Consider the following 17095-nt stretch of genomic DNA (forward strand, 5'->3'; position numbering starts at 1 on the left):
ATACATCATGAACTATGAATTTGTTCTTTGAATGTTCACCATTGCTTATCTACCATTTTTTTTGTTTTAATTTAGTTTATCCATCTATCACAGATTTAAGACCTTGGTTTTAGAATGAACTAAGTCACTCTCAAATTCAGTACAAAATTCTATGATATTATTCTATGTTCTGAGGAAGGATCACCGGACCTGAAATCGTTAACTCTGATTTCTCTCCACAGATTCTGCCAGACCTGCTGAACTTTTCCAGCAATTTCTGTTGTTTGTTTCTGATTTACAGCATCCACAGTTCTTTTTGGTTTCTATGGTATTATGGTCAGTTTTCCCTGAAAAGTGCATTACTACAGGGCTGTTAACTAACATTTGTCTCATTACACAATGTTACATCTAAAATAGCATGTTCCCTAATCATTAACATACCGATTAAGAACTCGTCCTGTACACTCTTGTTGCAGATTTAGTTTGTTCAGTCTATATGAAGATTAAAGTCTCTCATGATTACTTTATTACATGCACCTCTCATTTAATGATTTATACTATGTCTAACAGTACAAAACGTAGTGCTTCATAGGTCCATCCAAACTGATTTGCATTCTGATTTTCTGAGTTATGTTCTTTTCTCTCTCTATCATCATCATCCTCCTATCCTTTATCAGGGCATCTGCCCCTTTGTCATTTGATCCATCTCTTTCAAAGATAAATATACTAGACCTTCAGTTCTTTTGGTCACTCTGCAACCAAGTCCTCATAATAACTATTAGAGCTAATAATTAATATATGCTTATGAATGCTTCATAGATTTATATATCATGATTTGAGCTTAAACTTCTTTCTACTTTTCTGTGATGCTACTGCAGTCACTAATGTCTTATGACCTCAAACTGCTTTGTTCCATAACCTTGTCCTTTCTCATAACGTTTCTGATTTTTGCCCTTTTCTGAATCAAAATAATGAAACAATGTAAGTCAGTTTTAAATGGTCTTGCTTCTTTTTGCAATGAATTCAGGATCCGAGATTCTCCTTAAACAATACCGCATTCTTCAAGTGTGTAACATAAAGTTGACTACAGTGGCACCACTTTCGATCTCAACACTCCAGGTACGCTTCTCCTAACATTGCAGATCAGAGTATGCACTCAGGATGGGAACTCCATCCTCTTCCCACCTCCACCACTAGCACTGCTGAAATAAGTAGAACCTAGAACAGTACAGCGCAGCAACAGGCCCTTCAGCCCAAAATGTTGTGTCGAACACGATGCTAAATGAAACTAATCCCTTCTGCCCGCCCTTGGTCCATATTCTTCCATTCCTTGCATATTCATGTGCTTATTTAAAAGCTTGTTAAATGCCCCGATTGTTTCTCCCTGCAGCACCCCTGGCATCTTCTGGACACCTGTCGCACCTTGTGTGAAAAACGATGCTAGTTTCTTTGACAGTAGATTTTTCTTCCTATCACACACAAGGTGACTTTTATTTGATTTGACACATGACGACAGTGTTGTGGAGTATTGAACGGCTAATTCTCAGATATTCAAACATGTTGGCAGTAAAATGTACAATTTCAACGTGCCATCATTCAAACCATCTTCATTATCTTTAGTGACTAGCATCTGGCTTTAGAGCAGTGGTGTAATCTGCTTTCAGATGGACTTTTTCCTTTAAACATTTATGCTAATATCATTACCTGGTTGCTGTGTTTGTGCCTTCTGGTGTGTGGGTTTTGTGATTTGAGTTTTATTTGGCTAATATACCCTGCATCCCTTGCTGTTTGGACAAGTTAGCAATCTATCAGTCTTAGCAGCCAGGAGGCTGCTACACTTGTTTGCATAATTCAATCTGATACTTCATTGCTGTAATGTCAGAAGTGTTACCTTTCAAATGAGGCATACATCCACTGTGAAAGCTTTGGTTGTGAAAATCCTGGATGCAAGTTCAGCTCCATAATTCCAATTTTTCAACCTTTTAATTACCTTTTGGTGCAGGCCATTTATTGAAAGTGATGGCATAATGCTAAGAACGTATGTCGCAGAGAAGCAGAATAGGCAAAGCATGATATGTGTCAGCATGTAACACTAACTTGACTGTAGTGGTACCACTTTCAATCTCAACACTACAGGTGTGCTTCTCCTAACATTGCAGATCAGAGCATGAACTCGGGAAGGAACTCCCTCCGCTTCCCAACCCCACCGGTAGCACTGCTAAAATAGATAGAACATAGAACAGTACAGCACAGGGACAGGCTCTTTGGCCCACAATGTTATGCTGAACATGATGCCAGATAAAACTAATTCGTCTGCCTCCCCTTGGTCTATGTCCCTCCATTCCTTACATATTCATGTGCTTGTCTAAAGGTCCTTTAAATGACCCTATTGTTTCTGCCTGCACCAACATCTCTGGCAACACGTTCCAGGCGCCTATCACACTGGGGAGGGAAGAAAAAACTTGCCCCTCATATCTCCTTTGAACTTCTCCCTCTCACCTTAAATGAATAGCCCCTAGTATTAGATATTTCAACTCAGGGTTGATGGTCAGATCTTTTTCCCAATCTTTGCATCTCTTAATTTTATAGACTTTTATCAAGACTCCCTTCGGCCTCTGACGCTCCAGAGAAAGCAAGTTGGGTTTTCTAACCTCTCCTTGTAGCTCATACCCTCTAATCCAGGCATCATCCTAGTAAACCTCTTGTGCACCCACTCCAAAGCCTGTAATGTAATGTACCGACCAGAATTGAACACTGTACTTGAAGTGTGGCTGAACCAAAGTCTTTGAAAGCTGCAATTTGACATTATCAATAACTTTCAGGTAAGTTGTTGATTTCTACTGGCTTTTGCTGAGTTAGTAGAAGTGTTTGTTTGGTTTTGCTTGTAACTTAAAGTTGTTGAAATTGGCAGGAAATAGTTTGACAAGGAGTAAAGGCCTTGGTTCTTAAGTTCTGCTCATGGAAGTTGCTGCCACTGCTGAATGACATAGTTGTCATTAGCGATCCCTGTAAGCTGTGCACCTGCCTGAGTGAACAACAGTCTTTCAAGTGTCACGTGTGTGCTTATTAGAGTCCTACACATACTGATGGTTAAGTGACGTTTACTGTCGTTCTAGTCTGCAAGCAAGGAACTGGAAGACTTCCCGTACAGGAAAGTAACAAGTGAGGGTCAAGCTTGACATCAGTCAGGTGGAATTAACAATTCAAGTTTCTTTGTATGGGTTTTATGGGAGGTAGGTGACACTGGTTAGGCCGGCATATATTGCCCAACCCTAATTGTTCTGAAGAAGGTGATGGTGAGCTGCTGCCTTGATTGGTTTCAGTCCTAGGGGTGTAGGGACGCCACAGTGTTGGTAGGAAAAGAATTCCATGATTTTGACCCGTTGACAAATGAGAAAAGGTGATACAATTCCAAGTTTGGATGTTGTGTGTCCTGGAGCAGAAACTTTCTGCTGGTAGTATCCTATGTATGTGCTGCTCTTGTCCTTCTAAGAGTTAGATGCCACTGATTTAGAGGCTGCTATCAAAGAACCCTGTCAGTTATGCAGTGCATCTTGTAGATAGTGGCAGCAGTGTGCACGCTATATTAGTGGTGAAAGAAGTGAATGTAAATAGTGATGGAATGGGTTGCTTTATTCTGAATGGTGTTGGCCAACTTGAGTGTTGTTTGGAGCAGCACTGATTTAGGCAAGTGGAGAGTATGGCATCATGCTCCTAACTTATGCGTTATAGATGGTGAGAGGGGGAATTGCTCTTCTGAGAGATCCTTCACATTTGATTCTGTAGCCTGAAGCTATGTCAGGGCTTTTCTTCCCTGTCAGCTGCTCGCCACTTTGCACACTGTGTTTCCTCTTCCAATCATCCTGCCACTTTGTTCCTGTTCATTGATAACCTATCAAACCTTTTCCCTAGCTGCTTTCCTCTCTTACCCTCTTGCTCACAGCCCCTCTCACTCTCTGACCTGCTTCCACCTTCTCACTGTCCCCCTCCTTGCTCACTGTGAGGAGTAGGAGGTACATTTGGAGTGAGGCAAGGGGTCAAGAGAGGCAGCAAGTTGGAGTTTGGGAGTAAAGAGATAATTTGTTAAATTAGAGGATTTTTGGGTCAGTTAATAGCACTAATCTAGGCATTCTGTTGTACCTGGTTTTGCAAAATTATTAAAGGAGTATTAATATCAGTAGCATTTGACTTTTAAAAGCAAGCACCATTTAGAGTCAGAGTCATACAGCACAGATACAGACCCGTCAGCCCAACGCATCCATGCCAACTGGATATCCTAAATTAATCTAGTCCCATTTGCGTGCATTTGGCCCATATGCCTCTCAACCTTATGTATCCATGTACCTGTCTAAATGTCTTTTGAATGTCATAAATGTACCTACCACTACTACTTCATCTGGCAGCTCATTCCATATGTGCAACACCCTCTGTGTGGAAAAAGTTGCCCCTTTTTAAAGTCTTTCCTCTCTCCCCTTAAACCTATGCCCTCTTGTTTTGGACTCCCCTGCCATGGGGAAAAGACCTTGGCTATTCACCTTAACTATGTCCCTCATGATTTTATAAACCTGTATAAGGTCAGCACTTGGTCTTCTACATTCCAGGGAAGAAAGTCCCAGCCTATACAACCTCTCCTTATAACTCAAAACCTCTAGCCTTGGTAGTATTCTTGTAAATCTTTTCTGCACCCTTTCTGGTTTAATAGTATCTTTCCTGTAGCAGGGTGGTCAGAATTGAATGCAGTACGCAAAATGGGCCTTACCAATGTCTTGCATAGCTGTAACATAACCGTCCAACTCTGGTACTCAGTGCTCTGACTGACAAAGGCAAGTGTGCCAAATTTCCTTGGATCCCTAGGCTTTTACCTTGGTGCCCACAGGCTCTTACCTTGGCTATCAGTCTCCCATTCGGGACCATGTTAAAGCCATGCTGAAGTCCAATGTTACTGCATCAAATGCATTCCCCTCATCAATACACCTGGTTACAGTGTTTGAAAAATTCGGACAAATTGGTCAGTTCTCTGGCAGCTCTCCTGTGATCAGAGAGGAATTGAAAATTATTGTCATCACCCATCATTTCCTCCCTTGCCTCAATGAACAGCCTGGGATATATTACATCCAGTGCTGGTGATATATCTACTTATAAACCTGCTGGGCCAGTTAGATCCTCCTTTCTGTCTATGCTAATTCTTTAAGTATATCACGGTCTCTTCCTGATTTCAATACTCACTGTATCCCCCTCACTAGTGAACACTGGCACAAAATATTTATTCAGGACACTGATCATGTCCTTTGGCTCCAAGCACAAATTATCACTGTGGTCCTTAATCGACCCTCCTGTTTCCCTAGTTATCCTTTTATATTTAATATACTTGTAAAATAACTAAGGATTTTCCTTTATTTTACCTGTCATTATTCTTTCTTCTCTTTTTGCTTTCCTAATTTCTTTTATAAATTTCCCCTTGTACATTCTGTACTCCTGTTCAGCTTTTGCTGTTTTGAGCAGTCAGTATCTGCCATAAGCCTTCCTCTTTCTCTCTCTATCCAATCCCGTATATCCCTCCAATATTCAGGGTTCACTGGATTTGTTGGTCCCACCCTTTGTCCTTGTGGAACATATTGACCCTGTACTCTTCATATTTTCTTCTTGAATGCGCCACACTGTTCTGACGTACATATATCTAAAGGTATCTGCCCTCAGCCCATTCTGGCCAAATCATATTTGCTCTTATTAAAATCAGCCTTCTCTCCCAATTTGGAACTTTACATTCGGGTCCATCTTTGTCCTTTTCCATTAAAATCTTCAATCTATTGAGTTATGCCTGCAAAGTGCTTCCCCACAGATACTTTGACCACTTGTCTATCTTTATTGCCTAAAATTACATCCAGGAATGCCCCCTTCTCTTGTAGGACTCTCTATGACTGGCTTAAGACTGAAGGAGGAGATATTGTTGATGACTATGAGGAAATGGCAGATGTGTTAAATAATTGCTTTGCCTCAATATTTAAAGTAGAAAAGGAGGATAGCTTCCTGGAGCCCCAATGAAATTAATAGTGGATTGGGGACAGGGACTGAACAAAATTAATGTTAAATAACAACACCAATAATGAGGAAATTAATGAAGCTAAAGAGTGACAAATTGCTAGGAGCTGACAATTTTCATGAAGGTATTCAAGTAAGTAGAGGACCTTTCAGAGCTTCCTAGATAGAAGATTCATCCCTCTGTTTTGGAAAATTGTACATGTTACTTTGCTTTTTATGGAGGGTGAAAGAGGAAAACCAGGGAATAACATGCCTAATGTCTGTGGTAGAAATTATTGGAGTGTATAATCAAGGATGGGGTAACTGAATGCCTCACAAAATTTTCAGTTAATCAGGGACAGCCAAATGGATTTAAGACAGATAGGTTATGCCTGACAAACCTCAATTTTTTAAAGTGGTGACTAAAATAGTGGACATCAGAATGTTTGTGAACATCGTTTAAATGGACTTCCAGAGACATTTGATAAATTTCCACACAAGACTGTTAACTAAGGTAGAAGCCTGTGAAATTGAAGGCAAAAGTAATAACATGGCTGTGGGAAATTGGTTGAGTAGCAGGTGACAAAGGAAGGATAATGGGTAGGTACTCAAACTGGATGGCAGAGTGTGACCAATGGTGTCAGATTAGGTCCTCAACAATTCAGTAAAACTTGGAAAATGGCATAGAAAGTCATTTATCCAAATTTACTGATGACATAAAGTTAGGTAACACTGTAGACAGAATAGGTAATAGCATTGGTCAACTAGGTGAATGGGCAAAACTGTGGCAGATGGAGTTCATTGTAAGCAAATGTGAGGTTATCCATTTTGGATCAAGAAAATGAGAGATCTAGGTACTTTCTAGATGGGTTGAAGTTAAATTACAGTGGATGTCTAAAGAGACTTGGGGTTCAGATGTTTAAGGTGTCATGAAGAGGTGTAGAAAATAATCAAGACAGCCAATGGAATGCTGGCCTTTCTATTTAAAGGATTGAGTATAAGGCTGCAGAAATTATGCTGCAGCTATAGAAAAGCTTGGTTGAACCCCACTTGGGGTATTGTGAGCAGATCTGGATACCACCCCTCAGGAAGGACGTATTGACTTTGGAGGGAGTACAACGTATGCTTACAAGAATGATGCCTAGACTTCGGGGTGGAGCTATGAGGAGAGATTATACAAATTGGATCTGCTTTTTCTAAAATTTAGAAGGTTAAGGTGGTCTAATCAAGGTCTGCAAGATATTAACAGGAAAAGACAGGGTGAATGATGAATTGCCAACAGTGGAAATAGTTAATCTAGAACTAGGCGGTATAGTCTGAGAAGTATGGCTAGACCATTCAGGACAGATATTAGGAAGAACTTCTATGCACAAAGTGTGGCTGATAGTTGGAACTCTCTTCCACATATAGTCATTGATGCTAGATCAGTTGTTAATTTTAAATCTGAGAGAATTTTTTTGGTAAGCAAAGGTATTCAAGGATATAGGCCAAAGGCAGGTTTATGGATTAATACCACGGATCAGCCATGATCTCATTAAATGGCAAACAGACTGAAGGGGCTGAATGGCCTACTTTTGTACTTGTGTTCCTAGATCCTACTGCCCCCAAAAGCAGTGTGTGGATATGGATGTGGGAAGGTTGCCTTGATCCACTACAATTCGCCTACCATCTCAACAGGTCCGTGACAGGCACCATCTCCCTGGCCCTACAATCATCCCTGGAAAGTCTGGATAACAAGGACAGCTACGTTAGACTGCTACTTTGTGACTTTAGCTCTGCCTTCACCACCATCGTTCCGACCAAACTCGTCTTCAGACTCCGAGACCTAGGGCTCTGCTCCCCACTCTGCAACTGGATCCTTGACTTCCTGACCTATAGACCTCAATCATTAAGGATAGGCTACAACACCTCTACGGTAACCTTCAACACCAGTGCCCTGCAAAGCTGCGTACTCAGCCCCTAACTATACTCCTTATGCACTCATGACTTTGTGGCCAAATTCAGCCCTGACTCCATTTTCAAGTTTGCTGACAATGACACCATAGTGAATCGGATCTCAAACAATGACGAGACAAAGTATAGGAAAGAGATAGATAGCTTAGTGACGTGGTGTAAAGACAACAATCTCTCCCTCAATGTCAGCAAAATGAAGGAGCTGGCAGTCAACTTGAAGAAGCGAAGTGGAGGACATGCCCCTGTCTGTCTCAATGGTGCTGAGGTAGAGGTGGTCAAGAGCTTCTAACAAACTAACAAACTGTCCTGGTGCATCCATGTCGATGCTACGGTCAAGAAAGCACACCAATGCTTCTACTTCCTGAGAAGGCTAAGGAAATTCAGCATGTCCACAATGACTCTTAGTAGAGTCTATAGATGCACTATAGAAAGTATCCTATCTGGGTGCATCACAACTTGGTATGGCAACAAAAACAGAAATTGCTGGAAGCTCAGCAGGTCTGGCAGCATCTGTGAAGAAAAAAAGTCAGAGTTAACTAAACCCATTTACAGCACCCATAGTTCTTTCGGTTTTTATTTGGTATGGCAACTGCTGTGCCCAAAACTACAAGAAATTAGAATTCTGAATGCATTCCAGTTTATCATGCAAACCAACCTTCCTACCATTGACTCTGTCTATACTTCTGATTACCTTGGGAAAGCAGCCGAAATAATCAAAGACCCCTCCCCCCTCCCTGGTTGTACTGTCTTCACTCTCTTCTGTTGGGCAGAAGATAGAGAAGTTTGAAAACACGTATCAACAGATTCAAGAACAGCTCCTTCCTTGCTGTTATCAGACTTTTGAACAGACCTTTAATATACTAAAGTTAATCTTTGCACCTTCTCTGTAGCTATAACACTATATTCTGCTTTCTGTTCTATGACCCTGTTGTATTTTCAATAAGATATGATTTGCCTGGATAGGACAAAAAAAATACTTTTCACTATCTCAGTAAATGTGACAATAATAAATCAAATAAATTAACAAGAACCAATTTCTCTCCAAGTTCAGTTCTGGTCTCCCTGCTGGAAGAAAGATGTTGTTATACTTGAAAGGGTTCAGGAAAGATTTACAAGGACGTTGGTGGGTTTGAGCTATAGGGAGAGGCTGACTAGGCTGGAGTGTTTTATCACTGAAGCCTTGGAGGCTGAGGGGTGACCCTTTGGAGGTTTATAAAATCATGAGGGGCATGGATAGGGTGAATAGCCAGGGTATGAAGTCTAAAACTAGAGGGCATAGGTTTAAGGTGAGAGGGGAAAGATTTAAAACAGACCTGAGGGGTAACTTTTTCATGCAGAGGATGTTACATGTATGGAATGAGCTGCTAGAGAAGGTGGTGAAGGTGGGTACAATTATAACATTTAAAAGACATCTGGATGGGTGTATGAATAGGAAGGGTTTAGAGAGATATGGGCCAAATGCTGGCAAATGGTACTAGATCAGTTTAGGATATCTGACGTCGATGAGATGTATCAAAGCGTCTGTTTCAGTGATTTATAACTCTGTGACTCTATAAATACTTCTGCCTGACTCTGTCTGTTGATGTTATTATGATCTAGTGGCCCCAATTGTTATGGGGTAATTCCCAGTTGATATTTATGCGGGACAAGTTAGATCCCCAGTAGGAACCCATCTGGATAGATTATGTTTGTGTTATTTTTGTTATTGGTACTGAGGTGATCTTTTGCTGAAACATAAGCACACAATTTTGTTTTAACAATAAAACACAAGTTTATTTGCAACAGAAATGTCGATCAAGAAAAAAAGCACTGTACTCTTAGCAGAGATTCAGAGATTTTTAAGTGCACAGCTGAAATAACCCAAACACACTTTACAAATTGAACAGAAGCAACACTTTGATATCGGAGTCAGTACCCTGGTACAGCTTACAACGACTGTTACAATTCTAACAACATCTACTGCTGTATCTTTGGCAAGACCCAGTGCAATTCACTTTCAAGGGAGAAAGACTTTCTTTAATTAATACTTTGGGTGTAAAGTAATTAAAATTTAAACTCATCTGCTGGAACTTTTAGATAATGCCTTCTTCATTTTTATTATTGTCAATATTAATATTATGCTCCTGACTTAGCTTCCTTCCAGGACTGTACAATCCATGATGCAGCTTTAATTCCTTTTCTTTTGAAAATAAACTTATAACATGACTTCTTTTGCACTGATTGATTGATTGTATTCTAGCATTCTGATCTAGGATTAATAATAACTTATGATTAAATTTCTTTAGCTCCATTTCTTCTGAATGTCACTTGGCACATGCTTCTCTCTTGAATGACTTCACAACACAGATTGAAAATAAAAGTCTGTGAAGCTGTCCCTCTAAGTACTCTGGTAGTGCCTTAGAACCTCTGATAACTTCCTCTAGCGTGAATTGGTTTTGTTTTTATATATAATCTCTTAATTTCATCACATTACAAAGAAATTATTTTTCTTTTTTAAGTAAAGGGAACACTCACGAAGTTGATTTTATCATATTTTGTATCAATTCAAAAGGATCTTTCTACTTTGAGCTTGTCTTTGCTTGTTACTAAGTTAACATTTCTTGTTTTAAATGACTGAAACATAAATTACAATATATAAATTAATAAATATCTGCCACGTAAGGTATTATAAAGGTTATGACACTGATCAAGGCTAGAGGTCATGACTTCACATTATTGTGATAAGTTTAAAATTGAATTATTCTATTTTTGGATGGAAAAACTTTGAGGGAACTTTGCTTCTTATTCCCTTTGGAATGATCGAGATTGAGTGGATGACAAGCTGATCAAAGAAGGTTGTCACGAGGTCATATGCATCCGAAATCAACAAGGAGTAATTCTCTCGCCTTAACATAGCAAAGAACTGCATACTGAAATCAAACAGAACTAGATCCTCAAACCAGTTTGAGGTCGGTACCTGCTAGTTGTTTTAGAGGTGACGGTTGTCATGATTCACCAGGATATTGCACTAGAAGTCAAACCTCACTATTCCTGGATTCAACACAAACATGGAAAGGTTGAATCAAACTATTCAATGCCCTTAATTTACTTGATGGAACTCCAGTTAAAATAAAATACTCACCAAGTTTCTATACTTGATAAGAAAATAACTTGTTATTGAGAACAAGTTTGTCGTCATTCAGTGATAGTTATGAAATATGAATTGCGAACTTATCAGTCTACAACTTAAACTCTATCCCTTCTAAAATTCCCCTGTTCACAAACAGGCGGATATATAAATCCAGACAAGCCTGGATATTAAGAGTGGAAAAAGGGAAGCCTAGTTTGGTAGGGTACCAGTGTAGTTCACGGAATTTGATGAATTGCTTTTTTTTTTTCTTTCAATTCCTTTTTATAGTTTTTTACTGTTGACACAAGGTTGTCTGCACACTGATGCCTTCTTTTGTTCACTAGTTGAGAATTTGAGCATTCTTATTATTTAGTTTTATTATTCTTCCTTCAAAAGGAGATTTGCAGAGAAGAGTGCGTGGAAGGCAGCTGACTGTTACTGCAGACTTACTAGTACCTTTGTATGAGAGAGAGAGAGAGAGAGAGAGAGAGACAGTGAAACAGATTTTTTTAATGCTTTCTCTTTGCAGGTTAGGTAGTTCTCTGCTGCACTGGCTCCAACAAGCCATGATTACCAAAGCAGGAGCTGTTCAGAAAGTTATTATTAAGCTGTTCTATCTTAGTTCAGAACCCATTGGCTAGGTCATGTCTACTTCTGCTGTCATTGCTCAAAGAAAACATGACAATGTATATAACTCGCAGTGTGCTCCAGTAATCGTGATTTTTAAAACTGCAGCACCTTTTTGCACAGTTGCCTTGGTTTAAAGCTGTAGATCCCTTTATTTAGTCTGCAGGCAGGAAATAAAGAAATGTGGTTTTTACACTGTGGCCGTGAATTTTTTTTGTTGTTCCTGAATTCCTCCAGGTTAGACCAGGTAGCATCTCTAACATCTCATGGTTTTCTGACAACATTACAAATAAGGGAAGTGATAGACTCGCTGCGTGCCAGGATATCTAGAATTTAACAAATGTGTGAAGAAATTACTCGACTTCTGCCAATTAGTTAATATTTCTGACTTCTGGTCACTGAACCAACTTGCTAGAGGAAATTATTTCTCCTACTTGCTTTATCAAAGCTCCTCATAATTTTGAATATATCTGTTTGGTTTCCCCCTTAACCTTAAGAAGAATAGACCCCCAGCTTTGGAACTCTCTAATCCTTGGTATTATCCTGGAAGAATTTATCTGTATGCTGCCCATGGATGTGCTTGCTGAAATGTGGTATGCAGATTGTACATAATATTTCAGCTGAAACACAACCAGTTATTCTCAAAGTTTTAACACGACTTCCTTATCTTGGCATCCTAAGCCAAGTATCCTATATGTCTGTTCAGTGCTGGCAATGAGTTGTGAATATGCTCGTTATACATTCCACCAACTCAAAAAAAAAAAAAAAAGTTTCTCCCAAAGTGCGTCACAGTGAAATTGCATATATCATAAATCCATCCCCTTAAAATCTACTGCTATGCTGTTCACGGTTTGCTAATTTGTTGAACTTTATATCACCAACCATCTTTGAAATTCCATTCCCTTTTTCAAAGTCCGGGTCAGTCTATGTACAACAGGAATAGCAATGGCTCTGATAAGGCTAGGGAAGTGAGTTGCATACTTTCCTGGAGTCAAGAAAATATGTTCACTACTACTGTTGCATTCTATCCTTTAGCTAATTCTATACCCAAATCACTACCATCCCTTTACTGCCGTGTTAGTGTTGTAATGTGAGATTTATATCTTTTTGTTTTGGAGCTTGGATTCCAAGCTAATGGCGTAAGGGTGTTGGTCTGTTTTTGTGAAGGTCATTCTTTCAGGAACCGTGATTTTAAAACCAGTACGTGTCCCAGAGAGCAGGTAACTGCAAGGATCCCTGGAGTGTTAATGAAACTTTGTTTATATAATGGGGGATTTATGGCAGGAGAGAGAAAACAGCAAAACATTAGCCATAGGGGACTGTAGGATGACAGTTTTTTTTTAAGTTTTGTTTTGGAAGCTCTTGGGTTTCGTTCGAAGGAGAAATGACAGCGGTCAGAAAGAAGTATAGTCTCGCATAGTAAAGGTGTTTGTTTAGAGCAGTTAAGAGAATAAGTTACTTCAGGGAAACAGTTTAGTCAGTGAAACTTCCAGACAGGAGTTTTGTTAGAACTCTCTGCAGATCATAAAAAGCCTGAGAGAGTCTCATCTGTCAGAGGACTTGGGAGTCCTTGTGCATAAGTCGTAAAAAGCTAGGCTACAAGCTCAGCAGGTAATCGGGAAGGGGACGGAATATAAAAATAAATAAGTTTTTTTTTGTTACAATTGTACAAGGTGATAATCAGACCACATCTAGATTACAGTGAATAGGTTTGTTCCCTTATTGAAGGAAACAAATACTGGCATAAGAGACAAGCCAGAGAAGGTTTACTAGATTGATTTCGGGTATGGAGGGAATTTTCTCAGGAGGAGAGGTTGAGTATGTTGGACCCGTACTCACTGGTGTTTAGAAGAATGAGAGGCAACCATATTGAAACATGCAAGATTGACGAGGCTTGACAGGATAGACGTGGAGAGGTTATTTTCTGGGAGAATCTAAGTACAGAGCACATAATCTCAGTAAGGGATTGCCCAGTTGGTACAGGGATAAGGAGGAATTTCTTGTCTTGAAGTTTAATGAATTTGTGGAATTCTTTACTGGAGAGGGCTGTAAAGGAGGCATGGTTAAGTATCTTCAAGTTTGAGAGAGAGAGATTTTTATTCAGTAAGCAAATCGAGGATTATGGGGAAAACCAAACCAGATTTCATTCTGGTATCTGCCTTATCCAATTGTGACATCATCTGGAATCATAACACTATTTTTAAGTATGTACTTTGCAGTATTTTGTTATAGATCTATTAATAGTCCTTATGTGCGCACATATGTCTACTGATTAGGTTTTAAAATCTTCTGTCTCTGGAACTTTTGTGTAATGGCTTTAAAAACAAAATCCACAGCATATCATATAAGCAAAGTCCTATGAAAGCTGAAAATCTGACATAAAAACTAAATATGCTGGATATACTGACAAGAGTCATATTAGTGTCACAATAGCAATACTTCTTTCTCTACAGATGCTGCCAGACTTGCTGAGTATTTCCAGCAGCTTTTTTTCCTAAACATTCCTGCATAGATAACTTGTGAACTAAATTATGTGAACTAGAGTGCAGATATGCCATTTTTTAAAATAACTTTAATGTAGATGAGCCAGGTTACTTTCTAAAATGTGGGACTGGTAATGTTCTGCTGCAATATTTTTTATTTCAGAAGCTGTCTTAGGATGGCAGGGACCAAGATCTCGTTCAGCTGAGCAGTTGAAGAACGGAAATGTATGCGCTTCACCTTCAATGCCTTCAAATAATGTGAACATTGTGTGGTCTGCAACGCCTAGTCAGGCCACACAAGGACTTCAGCAGCCCTCTGAGGTATGTGAATTAGGAAATTACATTTTCAATCTGAGTATTTAAATAGAAGGTCACCTTACTTTTGGACAATTGAGAGAGTTTATCTTCACAGTTTCTTATTTAGTAACTTAATCTAAATGAAGGATGCACAATAGCATGGAGTTGCTGAAAAGCCTGTTCTATGTTGTAACTTTTGCATAACTGAATATTATCTTTTGCATTAGTGTTGAGATGATGTGGAATAGTAACTTCTTTCTGAGCAGGCTACTTAAACTAAACTCCGTACAATTGAATAATAACTTGGAAACTCGAAGAGTTTATTCATTGTCAGGACAACTCCAAACACTTTGTAACGGATTTGTGTAAAGCTTATAATAGCTTAAGGCCCTGTGTTATGTAAATCTCATTCATATTATTTGAAAAAGGTAAGCATGTAAATTGATCACCAGTAGATTTCTCCAAAGAAATTTGCTGTTTTGCCAAAGTGGCTCTTTCTGTTGGTGCTATCTCATATGAACATACAAACAAGGAATAATCTTTCATCCTCTTGGTAGCCAAGAATCTGTCTATCTCTGCCTCAAAAATACGTAAAGATTCTGCATGCACTGTGTTTTGAAGAAGGGAATTCCAAAGATTCATAGCTGAGATATTTTTCTGACCTCTTTCTTAAATGGGTGGTCCCTTATTTTTAAACTATGACCCCTAATTCTAGATTGTTTCCTCTTGTATGCCATTCTTATGACATCTAACTGATCAAGCCCCCTCAGGATTAATTAAGTCACCTCTGATTCTTCTTAATTCCAGATCATGCATGTCTAGCCTTTTCTCAGATGGCATTCTACTCCATCCAGATATTAGTCTAATAAATTAGTCTAATAAACCTTCTCTTCATTACTTCTCCATTACTTAACATCCTTCCTGAAGTATGGTGAGCAGTACTATACACAGTACTCCAGATGTGGTCCTAACAATTCCCTGTATATCTAAGCATGACCTCCCTAATCTTAGATTCAATTACCTTCACAATAAAACCTAACATTCTATTAGCTTTCCTGACTACATTGCTGTACCTGCGTTCTAACCTTCAGCGGATCACATATTCGGACATCCAGATTTCTGCGTCTCTCGCCACTTAGATAATGTGCTTTTTTTTAAATTCTTTATGGCAAAATGAACAATTTCACACCGAATTTTCCCACATCATACTCCTCTTGCCAGATCTTTGCCCACTCAACCTATCTATATTCCTTTGTAGGCCCTTATCCTCTTCATAACTCACTTTCCTATCTATCTTTGTTTCAATTACAAATTTAACCACCATGCTTTCAGTCTCTTAACGCAGCATTCAGAAGTGGGGTTGAAATCATATTCTGGGACATTAACCTGCTCGCAAGTTTACAGGGTATTGGAAGGCTGTAAAAGCCTCTAGGTTGCTATCCCAATGGGTTTCTGCCCACCTCAACCTGTCCTTGTTTGTTAGCGAGTACATCTTGTGTTATTGGCCATGTTAGGGCTATAAAATTACCTGGGTATCTTTCCCAAAGGCATCTTGCTCAACCTAACCTCTCTGCAATGTTATAGCTGGACAAGTGAGGCCAAGACCAGCCTACCTGCCTTACCCCAATCAATGTCCTCATGTGGTCATGTAATGACGATGTAGGAGTTATTTCCTGCCTGGCCACACCATCTGGGAGGCCAAGTGGCAATTGTGGATGCATTGAGTTGCTAGCAGATAGATCAGTGTACTGCTACTGGAAGAGTCCATTCTGGTTTTAAATTTCTGGACCCACTTTCAGTCACGGCTGACAATATCTGACTGGATGCAGAAAGATCTGGTCCTGGCAAAACTGAAACAGTTGGTGGTGATGGGGGAAACCAAAGGACCGTTGCAACCAGATTTGAAAGCTTTTTGGACATGGAGAGACTGGATCACAGTAAAGCATGGTATATTATTATGGAGAGCAAGAGTGATTGTCCCAAGCAAAGTTCGCTACCGGATACTAGCTGAACTCAATGAGGGTCATCCAGTGGTTTCCCAAATTAAGATGTAATGTCTGGTGGCTGGCACTATATGTAGGCATAGGTACATTGGTGGGCCAGTGCCCAGAGTACCACCAAGGACAAAAATTACCACCAGCAGCTCCCCCACATTAGTGGGAATGACCGGATAAACCCCGGACTCGGTTACACGTCGACTGTGCGGGTCCTTTCATGTCCTCCATGTTGTTGGTCATTGTGGACATCTACTGAAAGTGGCTGGACGTGCAAAGAGCTCATTCATCAAACATTGGGAGAACGATTGAAAAACTGCGTGTATCTTTTGCAATACACGGATTGCTGGTAGTATTGGTTACAGATAACAGGCCATCATTTACCATTGGGGAATTTGAGTATTTCCTAAAGTTGAATGATATTCATCATAAGGACAGCTCCGTACCTTCCATCATCCAAATGGGTAGAAAGAATATTCCAAACTTTGAAGGCAGCCTTGAAGAAACAGCTTGCAGCTTCACTAGACACCAAACTGTCCCGGTTTGATTATAGGACCACTTGTCGTGCAACTACGGGGATAGCTCCAGCAGAGTTGTTAATGGGGAGAAGATTCACTGGATTAAATCTGCTCTTC

At 39.7% G+C, this 17095-nt stretch overlaps 1 protein-coding gene across 2 annotated transcripts in view; it reads left to right on the forward strand.

Moving 5' to 3' along the window:
- LOC109924677 (oxysterol-binding protein-related protein 10) overlaps window positions 1-17095 on the forward strand; it is a 185135-nt gene that overhangs the window by 68638 nt on the left and 99402 nt on the right. The window contains exon 6 of one of the 2 annotated variants that reach the window (XM_048615375.1): window positions 14336-14490. In XM_048615375.1, the coding sequence (XP_048471332.1) occupies window positions 14336-14490 (155 nt within the window). Of the gene's footprint in view, window positions 1-14332; window positions 14491-17095 lie in introns of both variants that reach the window. The other variant, XM_020524675.2, reaches the window with a different exon arrangement.

Source organism: Rhincodon typus, chromosome 2 (genome assembly GCF_021869965.1).
Source record: "Rhincodon typus isolate 14 chromosome 2, sRhiTyp1.1, whole genome shotgun sequence".
Lineage (NCBI taxonomy): Eukaryota > Metazoa > Chordata > Chondrichthyes > Orectolobiformes > Rhincodontidae > Rhincodon > Rhincodon typus.